This window comes from Phyllostomus discolor, chromosome 3 (assembly GCF_004126475.2).
Source record: "Phyllostomus discolor isolate MPI-MPIP mPhyDis1 chromosome 3, mPhyDis1.pri.v3, whole genome shotgun sequence".
Taxonomy (NCBI): domain Eukaryota; kingdom Metazoa; phylum Chordata; class Mammalia; order Chiroptera; family Phyllostomidae; genus Phyllostomus; species Phyllostomus discolor.
The window spans coordinates 163,503,132-163,521,515 of NC_040905.2; the positions used below are offsets into that span (position 1 = coordinate 163,503,132).

The window sequence follows — 18,384 nt, forward strand, 5'->3', positions numbered from 1 at the left end:
AGTATTCATTCTCCCTCTATCCTTTCAAAATAACTTTGCTTTCCTTTAGACATCTCTTAAGCTTTTCTTTTTTTCCCTTCTTATTCCCATCCCACCTATATAAACCTTAGTTCATCTGTTGTTGCTATTGCTGTGGTGGATCTTTTTCTCCAATTAGGTCCCTATTATTTTTATATATATTCTTTGTTGGTAGTGGTGTTGTTTCTTTTCTCTCTCTCTCTCTCTCTCTCTCTCTCTCTCTATATATATATATATATATGTATGTATATATATATATAGACTATATATATATATATATAGTCTAGACAAAGCTAGTCTATATATGTATATATATAGAGAGAGAAAAAATATATTTTTTTAATTCAGTTTAAATCTAATACTATACACTTCCCTTCTCTTACTCCATTCCACCTTCCCTCCTCCCTCTTTTATTTACAATGTAAATTTTATTTTCTTTCTTCACCTTATTTCTATTCCCTATTCTTACTATTGCTCCTCTCTCTACCCTTGCAAAATCACTTTTCTTGCAGTTAATAATCTCATATTCATTTTTCCTTTCTTATAATAGTCTTAATCTTTTACACCTTTACTAATATTGGCTCATGTGCTCTTGATACTGTGGTTGTGGGTGGGGGCTATTTTGCAGGTGTGGGTTTGTTTCCTGGACCATTTGGTTATGTTCTGGCAGCACCTATATAATAGTATACAAAATGTGGTGGGTGGGGTGACTCTAAGTCAGCCAAGTGGGGGGAAGGACCCACCAAAGAATGACCCAGCAACCAAAACCCAATTACAACCAGAGAGCCCACATAAACTGCATAAAGGGAAGCCCAAGAGCATTAAGCTCAGGAGATCAAGGAGACTGCACTACTGAGTCCCATAGGTCCCCTGCACAGAAGACAAGGAGTCAAAGCAGATCAAACTATTGCACAGAAACAAACTAGAAGAACCACCTAAAATGGGGAAACAAAGAAACAACTCCTAATTGAAAGGAAAGGAAGAATCCCCAGAAAGGCTGCTAAACAAACTATCAGACATAGATTTCAAAATAATGGTTATAAAGATGTTCAAGGAGCTCAGTGAGAACTACCAAAAAAAACAAAAACAAAAACAACAACAACAACAACAACAAAAAACCAAAAAAACCCTCCAGGGAAGCTACAAGGAACTTACAGAAAACTATACCAGGATGAAAAAGGACATCGAAACTATCAATAAGAGACAGAAAGAAATGAAAAATACAATATCTGAAATGAAGAACTCAGTAGAAGGAATGAAAAGCAGGTTAGATAAAGCAGAGGATCGAATCAGTGGGCTGAAGAACAAGGTAGAAAAAAATTCCCAGACAGAGCAACAAAATGAAAAAAGACTCAAAAAGAATGAAGAGGGGTTAAGGGAGCTGCAGGACAACATGAAACGTAATAATATTCGTATAATAGGGATACCAAAAGGAGAAAAAGAGGAGCAAGGGATAGAAAACCTATTTGAAAAGTAATGACAGAATGCTTCTCTAACTTGGTGAGAGAAAAAGTCATGCAAGTCCAGGAAGCACAGATGGTCTCGATCAAGATGAACCCAAACAGGCCCACTCCAAGACATATCAAAATTAAAATGGCAAAATTCAAAGACAAGGAGAGAATCTTAAAGGCAGTAAGGGAGAAATAAACAGTGACATATAAAGGAGATCTGATAAGGTTATTGGATGACTTCTCAACAGAAACACTATAAGGCAGAAGGGAATGGCAAGAAATATTCCAAGTAATAAAAAGCAAAGGCCTGCAACCAAGACTACTATACCCAGAAAAGCTCTCATTTAAAATGGGGGACTAAGCCCTGGCTGGTGTAGCTCAGTGAACTGAGCACAGGCCTATGAACCAAAGTGCTGCTGGTTCAATTTCCTGTCAGGGCACATGCCTGGGTTACAGACCAGGTCCCCAGTAGTGGGTATGTGAGAGGTAACCGTTCATTGAGTTTCTCTCCCTCTCTTTCACCTTCCTTTCCCCTTTCTCTAAAAATAAATAAGTAAAACCTTTTAAAAATTAAATAAAATAGGGCACTAAATAAGGAGTTTACCAGACAAAAGAGGCTTAAAGAATACATCTCCACCAAACCAGCATTGTAAGACATATTAAAGGGACTGCTTTAAAAAAATGAAGAAAAAGAGGAACAGAGGACAAAGGGAAACATGGCAATGAATAAGTATCTATCAATGATAATCTTAAATGTAAATGGATTAAATGCTCCAGTCAAAAGATAAGAATGGAAAAGGAAGCATACCTGCATATTTGCTGTCTACAAGAGACCCACCTCAGAACAAAAGATCTGCAGAGACTGAAGGTGAAAGGATGGGGAAAAATTCCAAGCAAATGGACATGAAAAAAAAAAAAGCCTGGGTAACAATACAGTCAGACAAAATAGATTTTAAAACACAGTCCATAAAAGGAGACAGAGAAGGACAACAATTCATAATACTAAGGGAAGAATCCATCAAGAAGATATAACCATTGTAAATATATATGCACCCAACATACGAGCACCCAAATATGTGAGGAAAGTCTGAAGGCTTCAAGAAAGATATAGACAGCAACACATTTATAGTAGGGGATTTTAATACCCCACTGTCAACAATGGATAGATCTTCCAAACAAAGAATAAGAATATTGTGGCACTGAACAAAACTCTAGATCAATTGGACTTAATTGATATATACAGAACCTTTCATCCCAAAGAGGCAAAATATACATTCTTTTCAAATGCACATGGAACATTTTCAAAGATAGACCACATGGTAGGACACAAAACAATCCTCAACAAATTCAAGAAAATTGAAACCATATCAAGCATTTTCTCAGATCACAATGGCCTGAAACTAGAGACCAACCTCAAGGAAAAAAACTCAAAAACATTCAAATTCATGGAGACTGAATAACATACTGTTAAACAATGAATGGGTCAAGAATGAGATCAAAGAAGAAATCAAAAAGTTTCTGGAAACAAATGAAAATGAACACACAACAGCAAAGGCAGTTCTGAGAGAGAAGTTTATAGCAATACAGGCCTACCTAAAAGAGAGAAAAATTTCAGATAAACAGCGTAATCCTACATCTACAAGAACTAGAAGAGCAACAACAAACAAAGCCCACAGCAAGTGGAAGGAAGGAAATAACCAAGATCAGAGCAGATTTAAATGATATAAAGACTAAAAGAACAACTCAAAGGATCAATAAACCCAGGTGCTGGTTCTTTGAAAAGATAAACAACATTGACAAGCCTTTAACCAGAGAGTCGTCAATAAAAAGTGAAAGAGGATCCAAGTAAATAAAATCAGAAATGAAAGAGGAGAAGTTACAACCAATACCACAGAAATACAATAGATTGTCAGGAAGCACTATGAACAACTATATGTCAAGAAATTTGACAACTTGGGTGAAATGGAAAAGTTTCTATGAACAAATAATCTTCCAAAACTGAATAGATCTATAACAGCTAGTGAAATTGAAGCAATAATCAAAAAACTCCCATCACACAAAAGCCTTGGACCAGACAGCTTCACAGGTGAATTTACCAAACATTTAGGGAAAAGCTAACTCCTATCCTTCTCAAACTCTTCCAAAAAATTCAAGAAAAGACTCCTGAACTCTTTTTAAGAGGCCAGTGTTATCCTAATCCCAAAAAACAGGTAAAGACACAACAAAGAAAGAAAACCACAGGCCAATATTGGTGATGAATATTGGTGCTAAAATCCACAACAAAATATTGGCAAACCTAATCCAGCAATACATTAAAAAGATTATACCCCGTGATCAAGTGTGATTCATCGCTGTTCATAACAGCATTATTTACAATAGCCAAATGCTGGAAACAACCTAAATACCCATCAGTAAATGAGTGGATCAAAAAACTGTGGTACATTTATATGATGGAATACTATGCAGCAGAAAGAAAGAACTCCTACCCTTTGTAACAGCATGGAAGGAACTGGAGAGCATTATGCTAAATGAAATAAGTAAGGCGGAAAAAGACAAATACCATATTACCTCACCTATAAGTGGAACCCAGTGAACAAAACAAATGAGCAGCCCTGGCTGGCGTAGCTCAGTGGATTGAGCGCGGGCTGGGAACCAAAGTGTCCCAGGTTTGATTCCCAGCCAGGGTACATTCCTGGGTTGCAGGCCATAACCCCCAGCAACCACACATTGATGTTTCTCTCTCTTTCTCTTTCTTTCTCTCTCTCTCTCTCTCTCTCTCCCTCCCTCCCTCCCTCCCTTCCCTCTCTAAAAATAAATAAATAAAATCTTTAAAAAAAAACAAACAAATGAGCAAAGTAGAACAAGAAACATGGAAATAAAGAGCAAACTGACAGAGCAGAAGGGATGGGGGAGAGGGATAACAAGAGAAAGAAGGGGAAGGGTCTAGTCAAGGAACATGTATAAAGGACCCATGGACAAGGACAATGGGGTTGGGGTTGACTGTGGGAGCAGGGTGTGGGCAGGGCAAGGGAGAGCAATGGGGAGAAATTTGGGGCAACTGTAATTGAACAACAATAAAAAAAGAAAAATATTTTTAATTGAATAAAATATTTAAGTAAACTTGAATATTTTATTGTAACACAGGGTTTTACATTTTAGATGGAAATATTTTATCTGATTCATAAAGTTTGAGTAGGAATTAACAGGGTAGTAGAAGGAAAGGGGCGTTCTAGGTGGAAGGGAAAAGAAGCAAAGGCTCGGAGATGAGAAATAGGACAAACCCTTCAGGAACTATAAGTGGTGCTGTGGGGCTTGCATTTCACTTGGAGGTTGAGGGCTGATTGTCAACTTCACATTATTATGCTTCCCTGCCTCTCATGGGGTATCTGAGCCTTTGCCTCCTGATTTAGAGCCTTACTTTGGCTGTTCCTTCCAACAAAATCTAATTGCACCACAATTTTTTAATGTTTATTCTGTGTTTTGTTTGTTTTTGTCTCTCTCTTTTCTTCATGTTGGTGGGCATGGGATTGGGGGGGGGGGAGATGGAGACTGATGAATTAAATTCCCATCTGAATCACAGGCTATATAATACAAACCCTTAGATACACATCTTTTCATTCTCAGGATAAAGGCCTTCCATCTTTAGTGGTAAGGCCCCAAGCCTTTCTGAAGTTGAACCTGGGAATTTGAATTTTTAACAAGCTCCTCCAAGTAATCCTGTGGTACAGTCATTGGGAGCTATAGCCCTAGTGCCCAATGCTGATCTGAAGTGAAGTTCAGAGAATGATAGTCAACACTTCCACAGCAGTAACAAAATGCCAAGCACTGCTCAAAGTGCTTTACTTGCAGTGACTCATTTAACCCTTTCAGAGACCCTACAAAGTGAGCATTCCATTATTTCTATTGTAGAAATAAGGAAACTAAGACAGAGCCCACGTGCCTCGCCCAAGGCACACAGCTACTCAGTGGCAGAGTTTGGACAAAGCTAGTCTTAATCCAGGTGCTAGATCTCTTCCCTAAATAGCCAAGACCATTCGACAATGTGCCAAAGGGTACATGCTGTGCTGCCATACCAGGGGTGTGCTGGTGAATGCTTTACAGCTGGCTCACTGAAGGCGGGAGGCAGGATTTGTAGCACTTGCTGGTTTCTATGAGCCAGCTGTCACTGATCACAGAACTGAGAAGAAATGCTCACAATGGGCTGTGACAATCCAGCTGCAGTTCACCACCAGACACAGCCATCCCTCACTTGTGACTGCCAGTGTCTGCCATGACAGCAAATGCCATCATGCAGATGCAGACCAGTGGCTGCAGAAGAACAGAGAAGGGAAATCTATACTCTAAAACAACAGGAGTGTCTAGAGGCTTTGGAGATCTAAAATTAGGCTCTGGGTCAGGATCACAAGAGAGCCCAAGAATTGTATTTTGGGACTTGGACAACATGTCACAGATCCAGCAGCCACCTTGGGGCATGAAGTCAAGGATAGGAGCCTGAAGGCCTTCCTGCCCCCAAATATCCTTCTCAGTGATCTCCCCAAAAGTAATTTCCTTTACCTCAGCTACCTCCTCCCTTCTCTCTTGTCCAACTACAGGTCAAATACAGGTCTGCAGATTCTTAGAAAGCATTTTCTTCTCTGTCACTTCCTACTGACCAGTTGGAATCTGGTCAGTAGGAAGACCTTCACATGGTCTCGTATGTGTTCCAGGGCTAACTGGGAGGACCTGTGGCGAGCTTTGCACATCACCTCTGTGCTGGGCTTGGAAACTCGGGTGAGGGACAAGATGCATGATGATTCTGTATGCTGCCTATTTCAGGAACCAGCAGTGCTTCTATGGGGTCAACCTGTCCAGTCTCCGGGGTGCTGCAGTGGATGAATACTTCAGACAGCCAATAGTAGTAAGTGCATCCTCGGCAGGCTTTTTCCCTGTGTGTTTATCTGTTGATTTATTCACTCACTCACTCATGAGCATGCAATACACTGTGCTCCCAGGCTCTGTGCTATCACAGAAGAGCTCTGTGTTTTCAAGTCTAAAAGTCTCAGATTGATGCTGTTGAAAGCAAGGAGATTTGAGGACTGCCTTTCAGTAAGAAACTTCTAATTCTCCTACTGCTCAGCCCCACCCCCTGCACACACTTGGCCCTCATACTTGTTCAATACTTCACGTTCTTTCATTGATTCTAGTGGTCCAAGGCATAATTGAAGAGGAAGCATTGTGAATAAATAGCTTAGAACAAAAGCTTTGCTGTTGAACAGATTCAGGTTTCAGTGTAACCTAAGACAACTTTAAGTTTGGATCATCTGAAACTCAGTTGTAAGTGGAAGGAAAGCCAACTCTAATAGTTTAAGCTAAAATGGAATTACCGGCTCTCAAGAATGCAAAGCTTCGAGATAGTGCTTTCTTCAGGGACCTGCTGTAGTTCAGACAGTATCACTGGAATCTGATTTTTCTATCCTCATCACTTACCTCCATTTCCTCTGATCGAAGTCTGTTCCTAGGGAAGATCCCCACTCATGGCAGTAAGATGACTGCAGAAAGTCCAGGCTTAAGTTTTTAGATCTCTAAGTCCCAAGGAGGAGCATGCCTTTTTCTGATAACTTGGGAAAAGCCCCAGAATGAGTTTAGATAAAAACTTGATTGTCCAGTAAAGTTAGTTCCTATAAAACTTCTTGGAATGTGGAGAAGACGTAAATTCTGGATGGTCAAAACCACCAAATGCCTGCTCCGGAGAATCTGTGAGGATTGATATAACCTAGTGAACCACAAACTACTTACTTGGCATATAGTTACCACTAAATAAATGTTAACTTGCATTATTAATATTATTCTCATTGAGCTCACACCTCCTACATTCCTACTCTTATTGACTTAAAATTTCAGGAAGAAAGCTAGACTGCAGACTTGCTTGAGTTCAGTCTGTTCTGACAGAAAGATAATATCTTTGTATTTTTTTCCCAAGGACACTTTTGACATTAGGATTTTGATGGCTCGATCAGTCAAGTACACAGTAAATTTTATGGATGCAGAAGAGGCAGATCTCCACAGGTTTGTACCACTCACCATTGCTCCAGATTTTTAAATTTCCTCCCTGACTCTCCCATCCCCAAAACTTCAGTGCAGAGATTTGCACTGAAGTTTTACAGTCACACAGGCAAGAGACTGTAGGTATGAGTCACACACAGTAATGGTACATTAGCACTAGTTTCAGTTATTGCAAAATAAGAATAACGATGCCTCCTTCATGGGATTGTTTTAAGAATTGAATGAGAAAAATTGAACAGTTATAGCTTGTACTTATGCAACTAGACACTGTTCTGAGCCCTCAATACATGACTCCTTTAAATTTCACAGCAATCCTATGCAAATGGCACTATTGTTATGTCCATTTTACCAATGACAGATATGAGGCAGAGTGGAACAATAAATTGTGTAAGGTCACAGAATTAATGTGTCATTAGAGCTAGAATTCGAACTGTTCGGAAAGCTCTGGAGTGTAGGCTCTTTAGCCACTCACCCAGGCCGATGCCCATGATAGCAACAAGAAGAGCTGCAGTTGGTTGAGTGCCTATGATGTGCTAGGTACTGTGCTAAATCTTTTATAGGCACTGGCTCATTTTGCTCAATAAATGTTAATTTTTGCCCTCTTTCCTTCCACTTAAAGAGGCTGTGCCCTGAAGACTCATTTCTCAGATGGTGATGTGAATCCTCTTTAAGTACCCTTCACTAGTGTTTTCGTCCTTTTCTCCCTGAGAAGATCGATATTCTTATTTTTTTTTCTGGGTAAGAAATTTAAGACCCAGCCAGGTAATAATTTGCTTAGACCAATGAGGAAGCAGGTCAGATTTTATAAAATACGGCTGGCTGACTCAAAGCATCATCTATCTTGAGATCACACAGGACAAAGGGCAGAACATGCTGCAGTAACAAAAAAATCCTTTAGTGGCTTATATAGCTCAGGTGTCTTTCTCTCCTACACTGTTTACCCATCATGCACCAGCTTCAGCTCTGCCAGCATCCCCCACCCTAGCGGTCGAGCTGGTGCTACCCTGTGTTTGCAATGATGCCAGTTACTGAGGAAAAGGGAGGTGTGTGGCAAAGTATGTCCTGGAAATAAAAGTTTGTGCTTGGAAACAACACATCTCACTTCTGTTCACATTTAATTGGTCAAAGTAAATCACATGGCCATACCCAAACTCAAGTGAGTGGATAAATGCAAACCTACTGTGTGCTTGGAGCAAGAGAACCGGTGTGTGTGAACAACTGTAATAAATCCGTCAGGTCCAGACAAAAGTGAGCTTCAGTGGGCTTCAGTTACTGCTCTGGGCTACTCCCTGTGTCCCAAGGACTTTTTTGAAAACTCTGTTGGTTTTCCAGACATGTCATCTATTCATTTGTGCACTGATTCAACAAATATGTATTGAGATCTTCCACATGCCTGCTACTGTGCTGGTGAATGCACAGATACAAAAGGTAATTTTTTAAAGTCTGCTCTTGAGGAGCTCATCGTCCATTTAAAGGAATGCCAAAAATGGGAGGTAGTAATTACCACGCAATACCAACAAATTCAATGTGACAAGTACAATGGAAACCTCTAGAAATGTGCTGACTGGTGCAGAGTGGAAGAAGTTAGCCCTTTGGGGACAGCATAAATGTAAATAATGTACAACTTCCTTTGAAAATTTCTAGAGTGCTCACTAAAATAAGTCTCCTTGGAGTGATACAGCTTAGCAATGGGCCCATAATATAACCTTTTAATTGCAGAATACTTTAAAGTTTGCAAAACACTTTAAAGCACTCATATACATCTTTTGTCTCACTTGACATGCACAAGAACTTTGTGAGGAGAGTAGGAGAGATATTTTGTCACCCTTCAGCAAATGAAAAAACTGGGGCTCTGAGAATTTAAGTGGCTTTCCAAGGTTCCACAGCTAAAGCAGATCCAGCATCTAGATTTTGTTGTATCTTTTCCAATATTCTTTCTAGTCCCGTTAATTCTGTATTTGGCATAAACCAAGGCCACTTCTGCATGACTCTTGCTGTAGCCTGCTGGGAAGTTAAATTGCCTCCCTGAAAAAATAAATGAACGATGGCAATGACCTTCTGAGCTGGATGTTTCTCCCTTGTAATCCACTTCATTTTCCAGAGGCCTGAACAGCTTTCCATTTGAAGAGCTGCGCAGGGGAGCTGCCACAGCCCATGTTTTGGCTTCTTGAAGGATGGTTGTCACCTGTGTCCTGGGTTGTCCCCCTCTTCAGTAGTCAGGCCCAGCTCCAGATGCCCCACTCGGCCAGTGGTGTTCCGGGTCATTGCAGCCCAGTAATGTGTTGCTTGGAGAATTTTGTCAAGGAGCAACAATCTCAAATGTGCAGCATCATCCAAGCATTAATCACACTGAGAGAATCTTGCTGCCAAAGCAAAAACACTTAAGAGGAAAAGAAAATATTCCGTGAATGTTCCCACTCATCTCACAAGTGTATCTAGGATGTGTGTCAACAAGAAAATCTTCCTTCTTTCTTTCTTGTTTGTTTCCTTGCAGAGTAGAAATCCCCTTTGTGTTTCAGATGACACAGTCGGGCCTCGTCCACGGCCTGGCGTTCTGGTTTGACGTGGCCTTCGTCGGATCTGTGTATGTATCGCCCCCTTCTTCACCTGCTCTGTCCCATGCTGTCCTCTACTATTGTGATTATAGCTTTAACATTTTTAAAAATTAATTTCAACAGTAATGATACTGGTTTCTGTGCATTTCAAGAAATATAAACACTGATATTAATGTGGCTTTTAGATTTTATGGTGACGTGACAGTGAGACTGTTTTTCATGGTGTCATACCAGCTCTGGCTAAAATAAAGGAGTGAGAGGGTCTGTGCTTTATCAACCCTCTGGCTTTTTTCCAGAATAGATGGGGAGGGGCAACCCCTGCCTTGACGTCCATCACACCTGCCTATAGAACCTCTAGCACCTGGGTGAATACCTCAAGTCATACTTTCTCCCCATTCACAGCCTTCAGTTTCACAGCCTAGAATCTTTTTTTTCCATGATCAAGCAAGCTGGTGTACAAACGCTAATTGCAACACTAGGTAACTTGTCCATTCCTGCATTCCTTTTCCCTCTTGCAAAGGTTTGAAAGTTGCAGGGCTTTCAAAGAAGAGAAAGACCACCTACAAGTTGACTGGTAAAGTTTGGGGTTCCTTGTAAAGGCTTTGCCACTCCCATGTCCCCAAATCTTTGCTCTCCTGACCTCCCTGCTCTCTTCTGGGCTTAGCAAAACAGGTTTGAGCTGAGTGACATGACCAGGCAAAAGAAAATTTTGCAGTACACTCTCCTTCACCCCTTATACAAACATCCAGGCTTGTCTCTGCACCTGCTGAGAAAGAAGTGCTCACAGGCTGGTGATAGAGCTCAGGTGTTTTGGAGGCTCGAGGGGAAGAGAGGATCCCTGGAAGCCTTGTCTGGGCTGACAGAGAAAGAAAATGATATGCAAGTCATTCGTACACCACACAAGCATGTTTGTGCAAAGAACCATGCATTTTTCCCCTCAGGCTTTCCCTCAGTATATCCCAAGGAAATGAATTTGTTCCTGCAAAAGGTTGAAGAGATATTCGTAAAGTGGCCTGCTTCCAGGGAGAACTTTCTTTGAAGTTAAATGCGTTATCTTAAAAAGCTGCAGAAAATTTGCATTCTACTACATAATGTAGATGAGTATATTTTGATATAAAAGTGGTTTTCATTACTTAGTAAATTATATAAAATTTCCCCCCAAATCTTCAGGCTTACTGTGCACATTTCTCCCTGATGCCAACAACCACTGCCTCACTCCAGGGCAGGTGAGCTCAGTGTTCACAGCACAGCAGGTGTTCTCACTTCTCACCTGAAATGAAGAACCTCCATCTAAACGCGCCCATGTGCCCAGACTTGCGCAGGGCATCTGAGCTGGAAGGGCAGCGGAGGCTGTGGGCCCCAGTAGTTTTTCTTGCTTCTGAAAGCTTCATCAGGACCTCTGAACAGTTTGGCCTGAGACAATCAGAGGCCAGACTTCAAACTTCTCAAACAAATCAGTTCCCAGTTTAACTCTGTCACTGGGCTTCTCACGAACTTTGATTCAGAAAGACAGGTTGACAGCGTGGCCAAGCCCATGGGTGGGGAGCCTGGCTCTCCAGCTGTCCTCTGTGTGACGCTGGCAAGTCCTTCAACCTCTCTGGCTTTACTCCATAGGGTTGCTGTGTAGATTTAATGGTCTGATATACATAAAATTTGTGGTACAGTACCCAGCACTTAATAACTGCTCAATAAATTGAACTGTCATTATTTTTAAAGGGTCCTATGAGTCAAAACCAATGAAAATTATTTATCAACCTAAGTCGCCAGTCCAAGACATTAACACAGGCCTGGCGCGTACTTGGATTTCAATTCATTTTCTTGCCTGCAGGGTCACGGTTTGGCTGTCAACGGCGCCCACTGAGCCTCTGACCCACTGGTACCAGGTGCGGTGCCTTCTTCAGACTCCTCTCTTTGCCAAGGAAGGAGAAACCCTCTCAGGGAAAGTGCTGTTTGTGGCCAATAAACGGTAAGCAGGAGAGTCCAGCTGCACGACCCCACCTCTGCTTATCTCGCACTGCTGCACTGGGGCAGGAGGAAGCTGGTGGGCCCCTGAGGTCCCAGCGCCGAGACTCGGACAGCACACTTTCCAACGGCCTGGCTGAGCTTGCACAGGTACCCTCGGCCACAAAGCTGGCAGGGCAGGTGTCACCTTAGCACTGAGTGTGTCAAGGAAGAGGAGTTTCAGGTAACTCAAGGACAGTGTTGTCCATCTGTCCAAAGAGGAAAGAAGGAAATCCATCAGCTCATGGGAGCTCTTGCCAAAGGCTTGAATTACCAGGCACTTTATATCCCACATCAGCTTCCTGGCCTTACTTACAGCTGTCCAGCCACTCACCCCCAAATTTAGTACAATAAAGTCAATCTGCATTACAGGAGCGGTATACGGTGTGTGTCAGGCGGGACTGGCGGCTTCCCTCTGCTAATGGATTTCATGATGTCTCTGCAGCCAGTTACTTTGATTTATCTCATTTTTAAAATGCTCTATTTTCTTTTGCCTTGTTGGAGCTTCTTCTGGGTACGTTAGAGGAGGGAGAGATAGCAAAGTGGGTCAAGGACTCGGGATAGTAAGGGTACTCAGAGGTCATCTCATTCAACTTTCTTTCCTCCCTACCTCCCATTCTTCCTTGGGCCTGTGCTTGCACACTCCAGTGACAGAAAGCTCACCACCTCACAAATCAAACCTTCCTTTTTTTTTGTCTTTATCTGTTTAATTACAAAAATAACATGCTCCTATGTAAAGCAAAACTACAAAAGTGTCTAGAGTCCACCTACACTCTCATTCTTCACCCCACTCCTCAGATGGGACCCCTTGTCCATGTTCTCTCAGGTGGTTTTCTGTGCATTTGCCAACAAATAACATTGTTGTGGGTTTGTTGTTGTTTTATACGGAGATTACACTGGGAGTCTGAAACTAAAGTTTTCACTTAGTAGCAAATCCTGAATCTATACAGACAGATTTATTTTGTTCTTTTAATAGATGCATAATTGTCTAGTGCATGGATATACCATAACATTTTTTAGGACTTCCTGATTTAGGTTGCTTTTTTTTTTTTTTTGCTGTTGCAAAAAATGTCTGCACTAAACATTCTTGAACATGTGGCTTGCACAGTGACATGAATATTTCTACATGAGATGCCTAGAAATGTAGAAATAGAAATACTGGATCAAAGAGTATGTACATGTTACAGTCCAGTAGACACTACCTTTCAAAATATACTTTGAAATATTTCACTAAAACCAAATATATCCTATATATTTGTCAACATATGTGTTAGACAACATACATGTTCTGATAAGTGCTGGACACAGAGTGACAGTGGCCACTGAAGTTTTGAGTATATATTTTATAATAATGTAAATAAAGTTTAAGTCTAGGGGCCATTTTACTTGACTATTTAGTCAATTAAAACTAAAAAAAATGTGTATTTTTCTATGATCTAATTTTAAGTTAGATTAGTGTACAGGTCATTTTTGTCAGCTGTGGTTCAAGTTTTTGTGTTTATTCCACCCATGCATTTATCATGCTGTTTTTGGATCCTTACTAGAGCCAATGGCTTATTTCATTTATTTGTAAAAGTTCTGTTGTGTGTCATATTAATGAGTCCTACCATTTTGTACCATTTGCAAATTTAATAGGTGGATTTTTATTCAAAACTTATTAAGCAGAAAGAGGCCAAGGAGGTGCTCCTTCTTCGACATTTGCAGGGCCTAACCTATGCCCCTCGAATCTGGTCGTGGAAGGAGTCCAAAATCTATCCACCTGTACTCACATCCAGCCACATGCTTCCATCCCGTCCAGGAATAAATATGATACAACCTTTGTTGAATGTGATCTCAAGATAAGCAGAATACCTGGTTTCACCCTCATGGCCAAGTCCAGTAACCTTACCAAAAAGGGAAACAAAACTAACTGAACGGAGTTCTTACTAGTTTTTATGAAACTTATTTTTCCCTGCTTTTATACCTAAATGGCAACATTCTATATCTGTTTTCTACATCTTAATTTTCTCACTTAATAATACATCTCCAAGATATTTCTGTATGAGCACATGGAGATATTCCCTTCTCTTCCTTGACTTTTACATGTGCCAAGGCATCATTTATCTGATGTGTGTTTTACATCTGTTGGTATATTTTGCTACTCTTTTTCTACCTTGTTCTAACAATATCTTTGTATTAAAGTTGTGGTTGTTCATCATGCAATTAAAGGAACACTTCTGGACAGCAGTTTGCAAGGAAGAAGTTCCTGTGGTGGGGAAAGGTGTGGTCATCCGCACGCTGTGTGTTTTTCTCACTCGCACCCTCCTCCTGTGCTGCTGCAGAGTCATTCTGCTCCCTGCAAACATGGCTTCTCGGTGCGTCTTTAGGTGGTTCCACACCATCCGGTTCCAAAAGCATTTCTGCCTGAGTCTTACTCCCCCTACATTGTGCACAAGGCATTAAAAACAAGGAATAAAGCTTTTCCTTTTTGGTTTCTAAGTTTTGTTCAAGAACTCACACAAAGTGTGCTGTATAAGTGTGTTTTTATCCTCATTTTCCTTCTCTTCTTCATCCTGGTTAGTCTGGAAGTCACACAGTTTGCGACTCTCTTTGCTGTTAGCAACTATATACAGCCAATCACAAAGACTATTCTTCTTCAAATATTTTTGGTGAGATATTTCACATAGAGGACCTTTTGGGAACAGGCACCTGAGAAGTTACAGTGATCTCACTCTTGCTTCTTTCAATGGTTAAACCCCTCTAACAAGGTTCTCAGCTTTTTCATTCATACTGATGCTCTCCTGAAGAAACAGCTTGAAATTGGCAGCATCCCTGACTCTACCTTCCACAGGGTGGGTGCAGTCAAGGGTAAGCTTCAGAACCTGCGTTTTGTTCGCCCCGCCTTTGCCACAAGGTTTTTCACAGGCGCCGTGGTGGCAGCGGAGGCAGAAAAAGAGGAATACAGCTTTTGCAGTTCAGAAAATGCCCTTTGCTTTCGGGTAGTTTGTTATTGTAAGCATCTTCTGAGATGAGCTGTCCCCGGGCTCTCCTGTGCCTCTTTGCACATTTGTATTTTTTTCACGTGGCTTACAACCAGCCGCCAGCGCTCCTGCAGCACTTGCACAGGAGGTGGAGACAGCAGATTCCATCTTCCCCATGACTGTACAGGAAAGGAAGCCTGGGGTCCACAGGATTTTTCTCTTCTCCTTGCTTTTTGGATGGATTCCAGGGAGAAAAGTGGAAAATGCTGATTTACGCCATGTTCTTCATGGAAGTTACCACTTTCTTCTAAAATTCTTATAAGCCATCTGCTTAATATCCAGTTCTAAAAAAAAATGTGTTCAGTAGCAGTACCCAACATCTGTCTGAGTTTTGGACTTTGCGGTTTCTACTCGGTGCAAAGCAGTAGAACAATCTTTTGCTTTCAAATGTTTATATTTTAAAGTACCTTAGGGTGTAATTAGATAAATAAATTTAAATCACCTCATTCTTTCATTACCTTTTTGTAACATGTCTTGGGTTGCACTGTTAGCAATCCACCCTTTTCGCCTTTGTTGCCTGAACAGGCGAGAAGGGAGCAAACCGTTTCCCCCACACCTGCCCGTGACCCCTGGGGCTCCTGTGGCCCCCCAGGCGTGGCACTGCTGTTGGCTTGCTGTTGTTTGCCTATGTGTGAGCTCCCAAAAGAGGGCCTGAGTCTTATTGTGTGGTGTATCCCACTTCCCTTCATACAACACATTCCAGAGACTTCACAGTGTCGTGGAATGACCTCCTGAGTGAAGGACTCATAAGCTCATGGTCCCTCTCTTATTGAGAATGCAGTCTGGTGCAATTGAAAGAAGACCCTAAAATTTCGTGTGTGTGTGCACTACTTTGCGGGAGGAAGAAAGGGGCAGAGGGAGGGAGGGAGGAAGTTCTTTATTTCACTAGAGAGAATGAGGCCAGGTTTTTGGAGTCTCTCATGTATCTTGTTCTGTGTAGTCTCTAGGACTAGCCCCCCCCCCCCCAGTTTCCTGACCTCATCATCTGTAAAGTAGAATTGATAATAATTATCTCAGGAGGCTTTTGCAAATATTACAAAAGAGAAAATAGTATAGTAATACATAGTAGGTCCACAGTAAATCTTAGTTCCACTTATCTCCCCTTCCCTTATTCTCCTTCTTACTCTCATTCTAACTCATCAGACTTTTGTTTTACAGTTAATGTTTTCCTTGGTATTTTCTATAGACCTCAGCACTTTCTGAATGTCAGTGCTTTCACACTATTTTTTCAGTAAGGTGCTATGTCTTTGTTCAGCCCTAGATAGAATCTGCCTTCCCTTACTGTCAAGTAATCTTCTAAACTCTGACCTCCCGGGAGAACTCTCGCTGCAACCACACAGGTGTGACAATGACTGACCTTTTCTTCCCCGCCAGGACCATTTATGATTGTATTGTTAGCATTTTATTTTTGACCGTCTCCCATCATTCTTGAGCTGCCACTCATTTTATTGCTGTGGACAATAAAATGGAACCTATCTTTTTTATGAACTTTATAAAATTTATATTGCTAAAGGTCACAGATATGGCCCCCAAAGCTTTTTGATCAGGTGCACCTATAAGTAAGAACACTTCATGTATGTGCCTCCCAAGTATATTAATATTTGTGTTTTAATTATTTATATGTTCTACAATAATAATAATAGACAGCACCCAACTAAGCTCTCTATATATAGATAAACAGATATACAAGGTCTGTCCAAAAGGTACCCCACCATGTAATGTGAAAAATAGAGATATTTGTTGAAGAAGATGCAAGATACAAAAAACATTGTACCTGGGACAATGATGCCTCAGTCCCCTTCAAAGCAGACACTTTGGGACCTCACACAGTTCTCCCAATCATCATCAGCAGCCCTGTCATATTTTCCTGAATCTCATCGATAGTCTGAAATCTCTTCCCTTTCAGAGGTGATTTTAGTTCTGGAAAAAGCTAAAAGTCACAGGGCACCAAATCTGGGCTATAGGGGACCTGAGTCACCTGGGTGATTTGATGTTTTGCAAACAACTCTGCATGAGATGGGATGCATGAGTGGGCACATTGTTGTGATGAAGCTGCCCTCATCAGTTGCCTGTAGCTTCGGCCTTCTGAATCATCCCAATAGTTTCTGCAGAGGAATGTTCAAGCTTAATGCAAAATTGGATGCAGATTTGTTGCTGTACTCAGTCATTTTGACTGTGATGGCCACACAGCACACATGCTCACTCAATGGCATCTACCACCCCAATGACTAGTACAGTGAAGTCGTCATTGTTCGTGCATGAGCATTCCAGTCCACTCTCCTTGGCTGCCAGGTTATATCAATACTGTGCAAACCATTCTCATTACATTAACAGTGGCTGGACTTCTTCTGGACAGACCTCATCATATATACCTGTATAATATAAATATATACACACACATACATATACATACATAGATATGTCTCTATATGCACATAGAAACTCATATAATATATATAAGACATACAAAAATAGAAATAAAAAAAGAATGAATTGAAAGTTAAACATAAGCTGAGCCACTTGTCCTGTGCCAAAATGTTTTGAAACATAATTTATGGTTTTTGGATCTTTATGAAGGACTGCTATACCCTGGTTTGCCAGAGGATTTGTTTTGCAGAGTTTGATGAGCTTTGTGGTTTATAGAACTGGAAGAAACTACTGATGAAAGAACTAAAGCTTTTAGCCCTGACTGGTGTGGTGCAGTGGGTTGAGCATTGCTCCACAGACTGAAAGGTCACTGGTTTGATTCCAGGTCAGGGCACATGCCTGGGTGGTGGGCCAGGTCTCCAGTTGGGGGTGCATGAGGGGCAACTGATTGATCTCACATGTCCATGTTTCTCTCTCACTCTTTCTCCCTCCTTTCCTTTCTCTTTAAAAATAAATAAATAATCTTTAAAAAGAAAGAATTAAAGCTTTTGGAAGCTTCAAGTGCTGTTCCTAATGGTCATCACTGAACCTTGGACCTCACCTAGGATAGCTATGTGTTTGGATGGCTGCTTCAGAAGGAGTGATTGTGCACAGCAAGGCACAATGAAGTAATAATGTGTGTTGGTGTAGTTTTGAGTGGCATTTCTTTATTCCAATGTTACTGAGACTCTCCTAGCTCTGACGCATATGCCCATCACATGATTAGTATTACTTAGAAATGTTATGCCACATTATTTCAGATACAAACAGGATCTTATTTTTGCAAAACCTAAGAAACTGTGTGAACATAACAGATAATCTTAACTCTTAGCTGGTGATTAGAATCCAGCATCTACCTAGTAAATTCACTAGTGTTCAACACGTATTTGG

The 18,384-nt window shown here is 41.1% G+C and overlaps 1 protein-coding gene and 1 pseudogene across 2 annotated transcripts in view; one reads left to right on the forward strand and one right to left on the reverse strand.

The window, feature by feature from the left end:
- Window positions 1–18,384, forward strand: part of LOC114490703 (histone-arginine methyltransferase CARM1-like) — a 230,287-nt gene that overhangs the window by 203,585 nt on the left and 8,318 nt on the right. For both annotated transcript variants that reach the window (XM_036021699.1, XM_036021697.1), the window contains 4 exons: window positions 6,285–6,366; window positions 7,429–7,514; window positions 10,006–10,095; window positions 11,895–12,032. In XM_036021699.1, coding sequence (XP_035877592.1) covers window positions 6,285–6,366; window positions 7,429–7,514; window positions 10,006–10,095; window positions 11,895–12,032 — 396 coding nt within the window. The remainder of the gene's footprint in view (window positions 1–6,284; window positions 6,367–7,428; window positions 7,515–10,005; window positions 10,096–11,894; window positions 12,033–18,384) is intronic.
- Window positions 13,383–16,467, reverse strand: LOC114504288 (annotated as a pseudogene).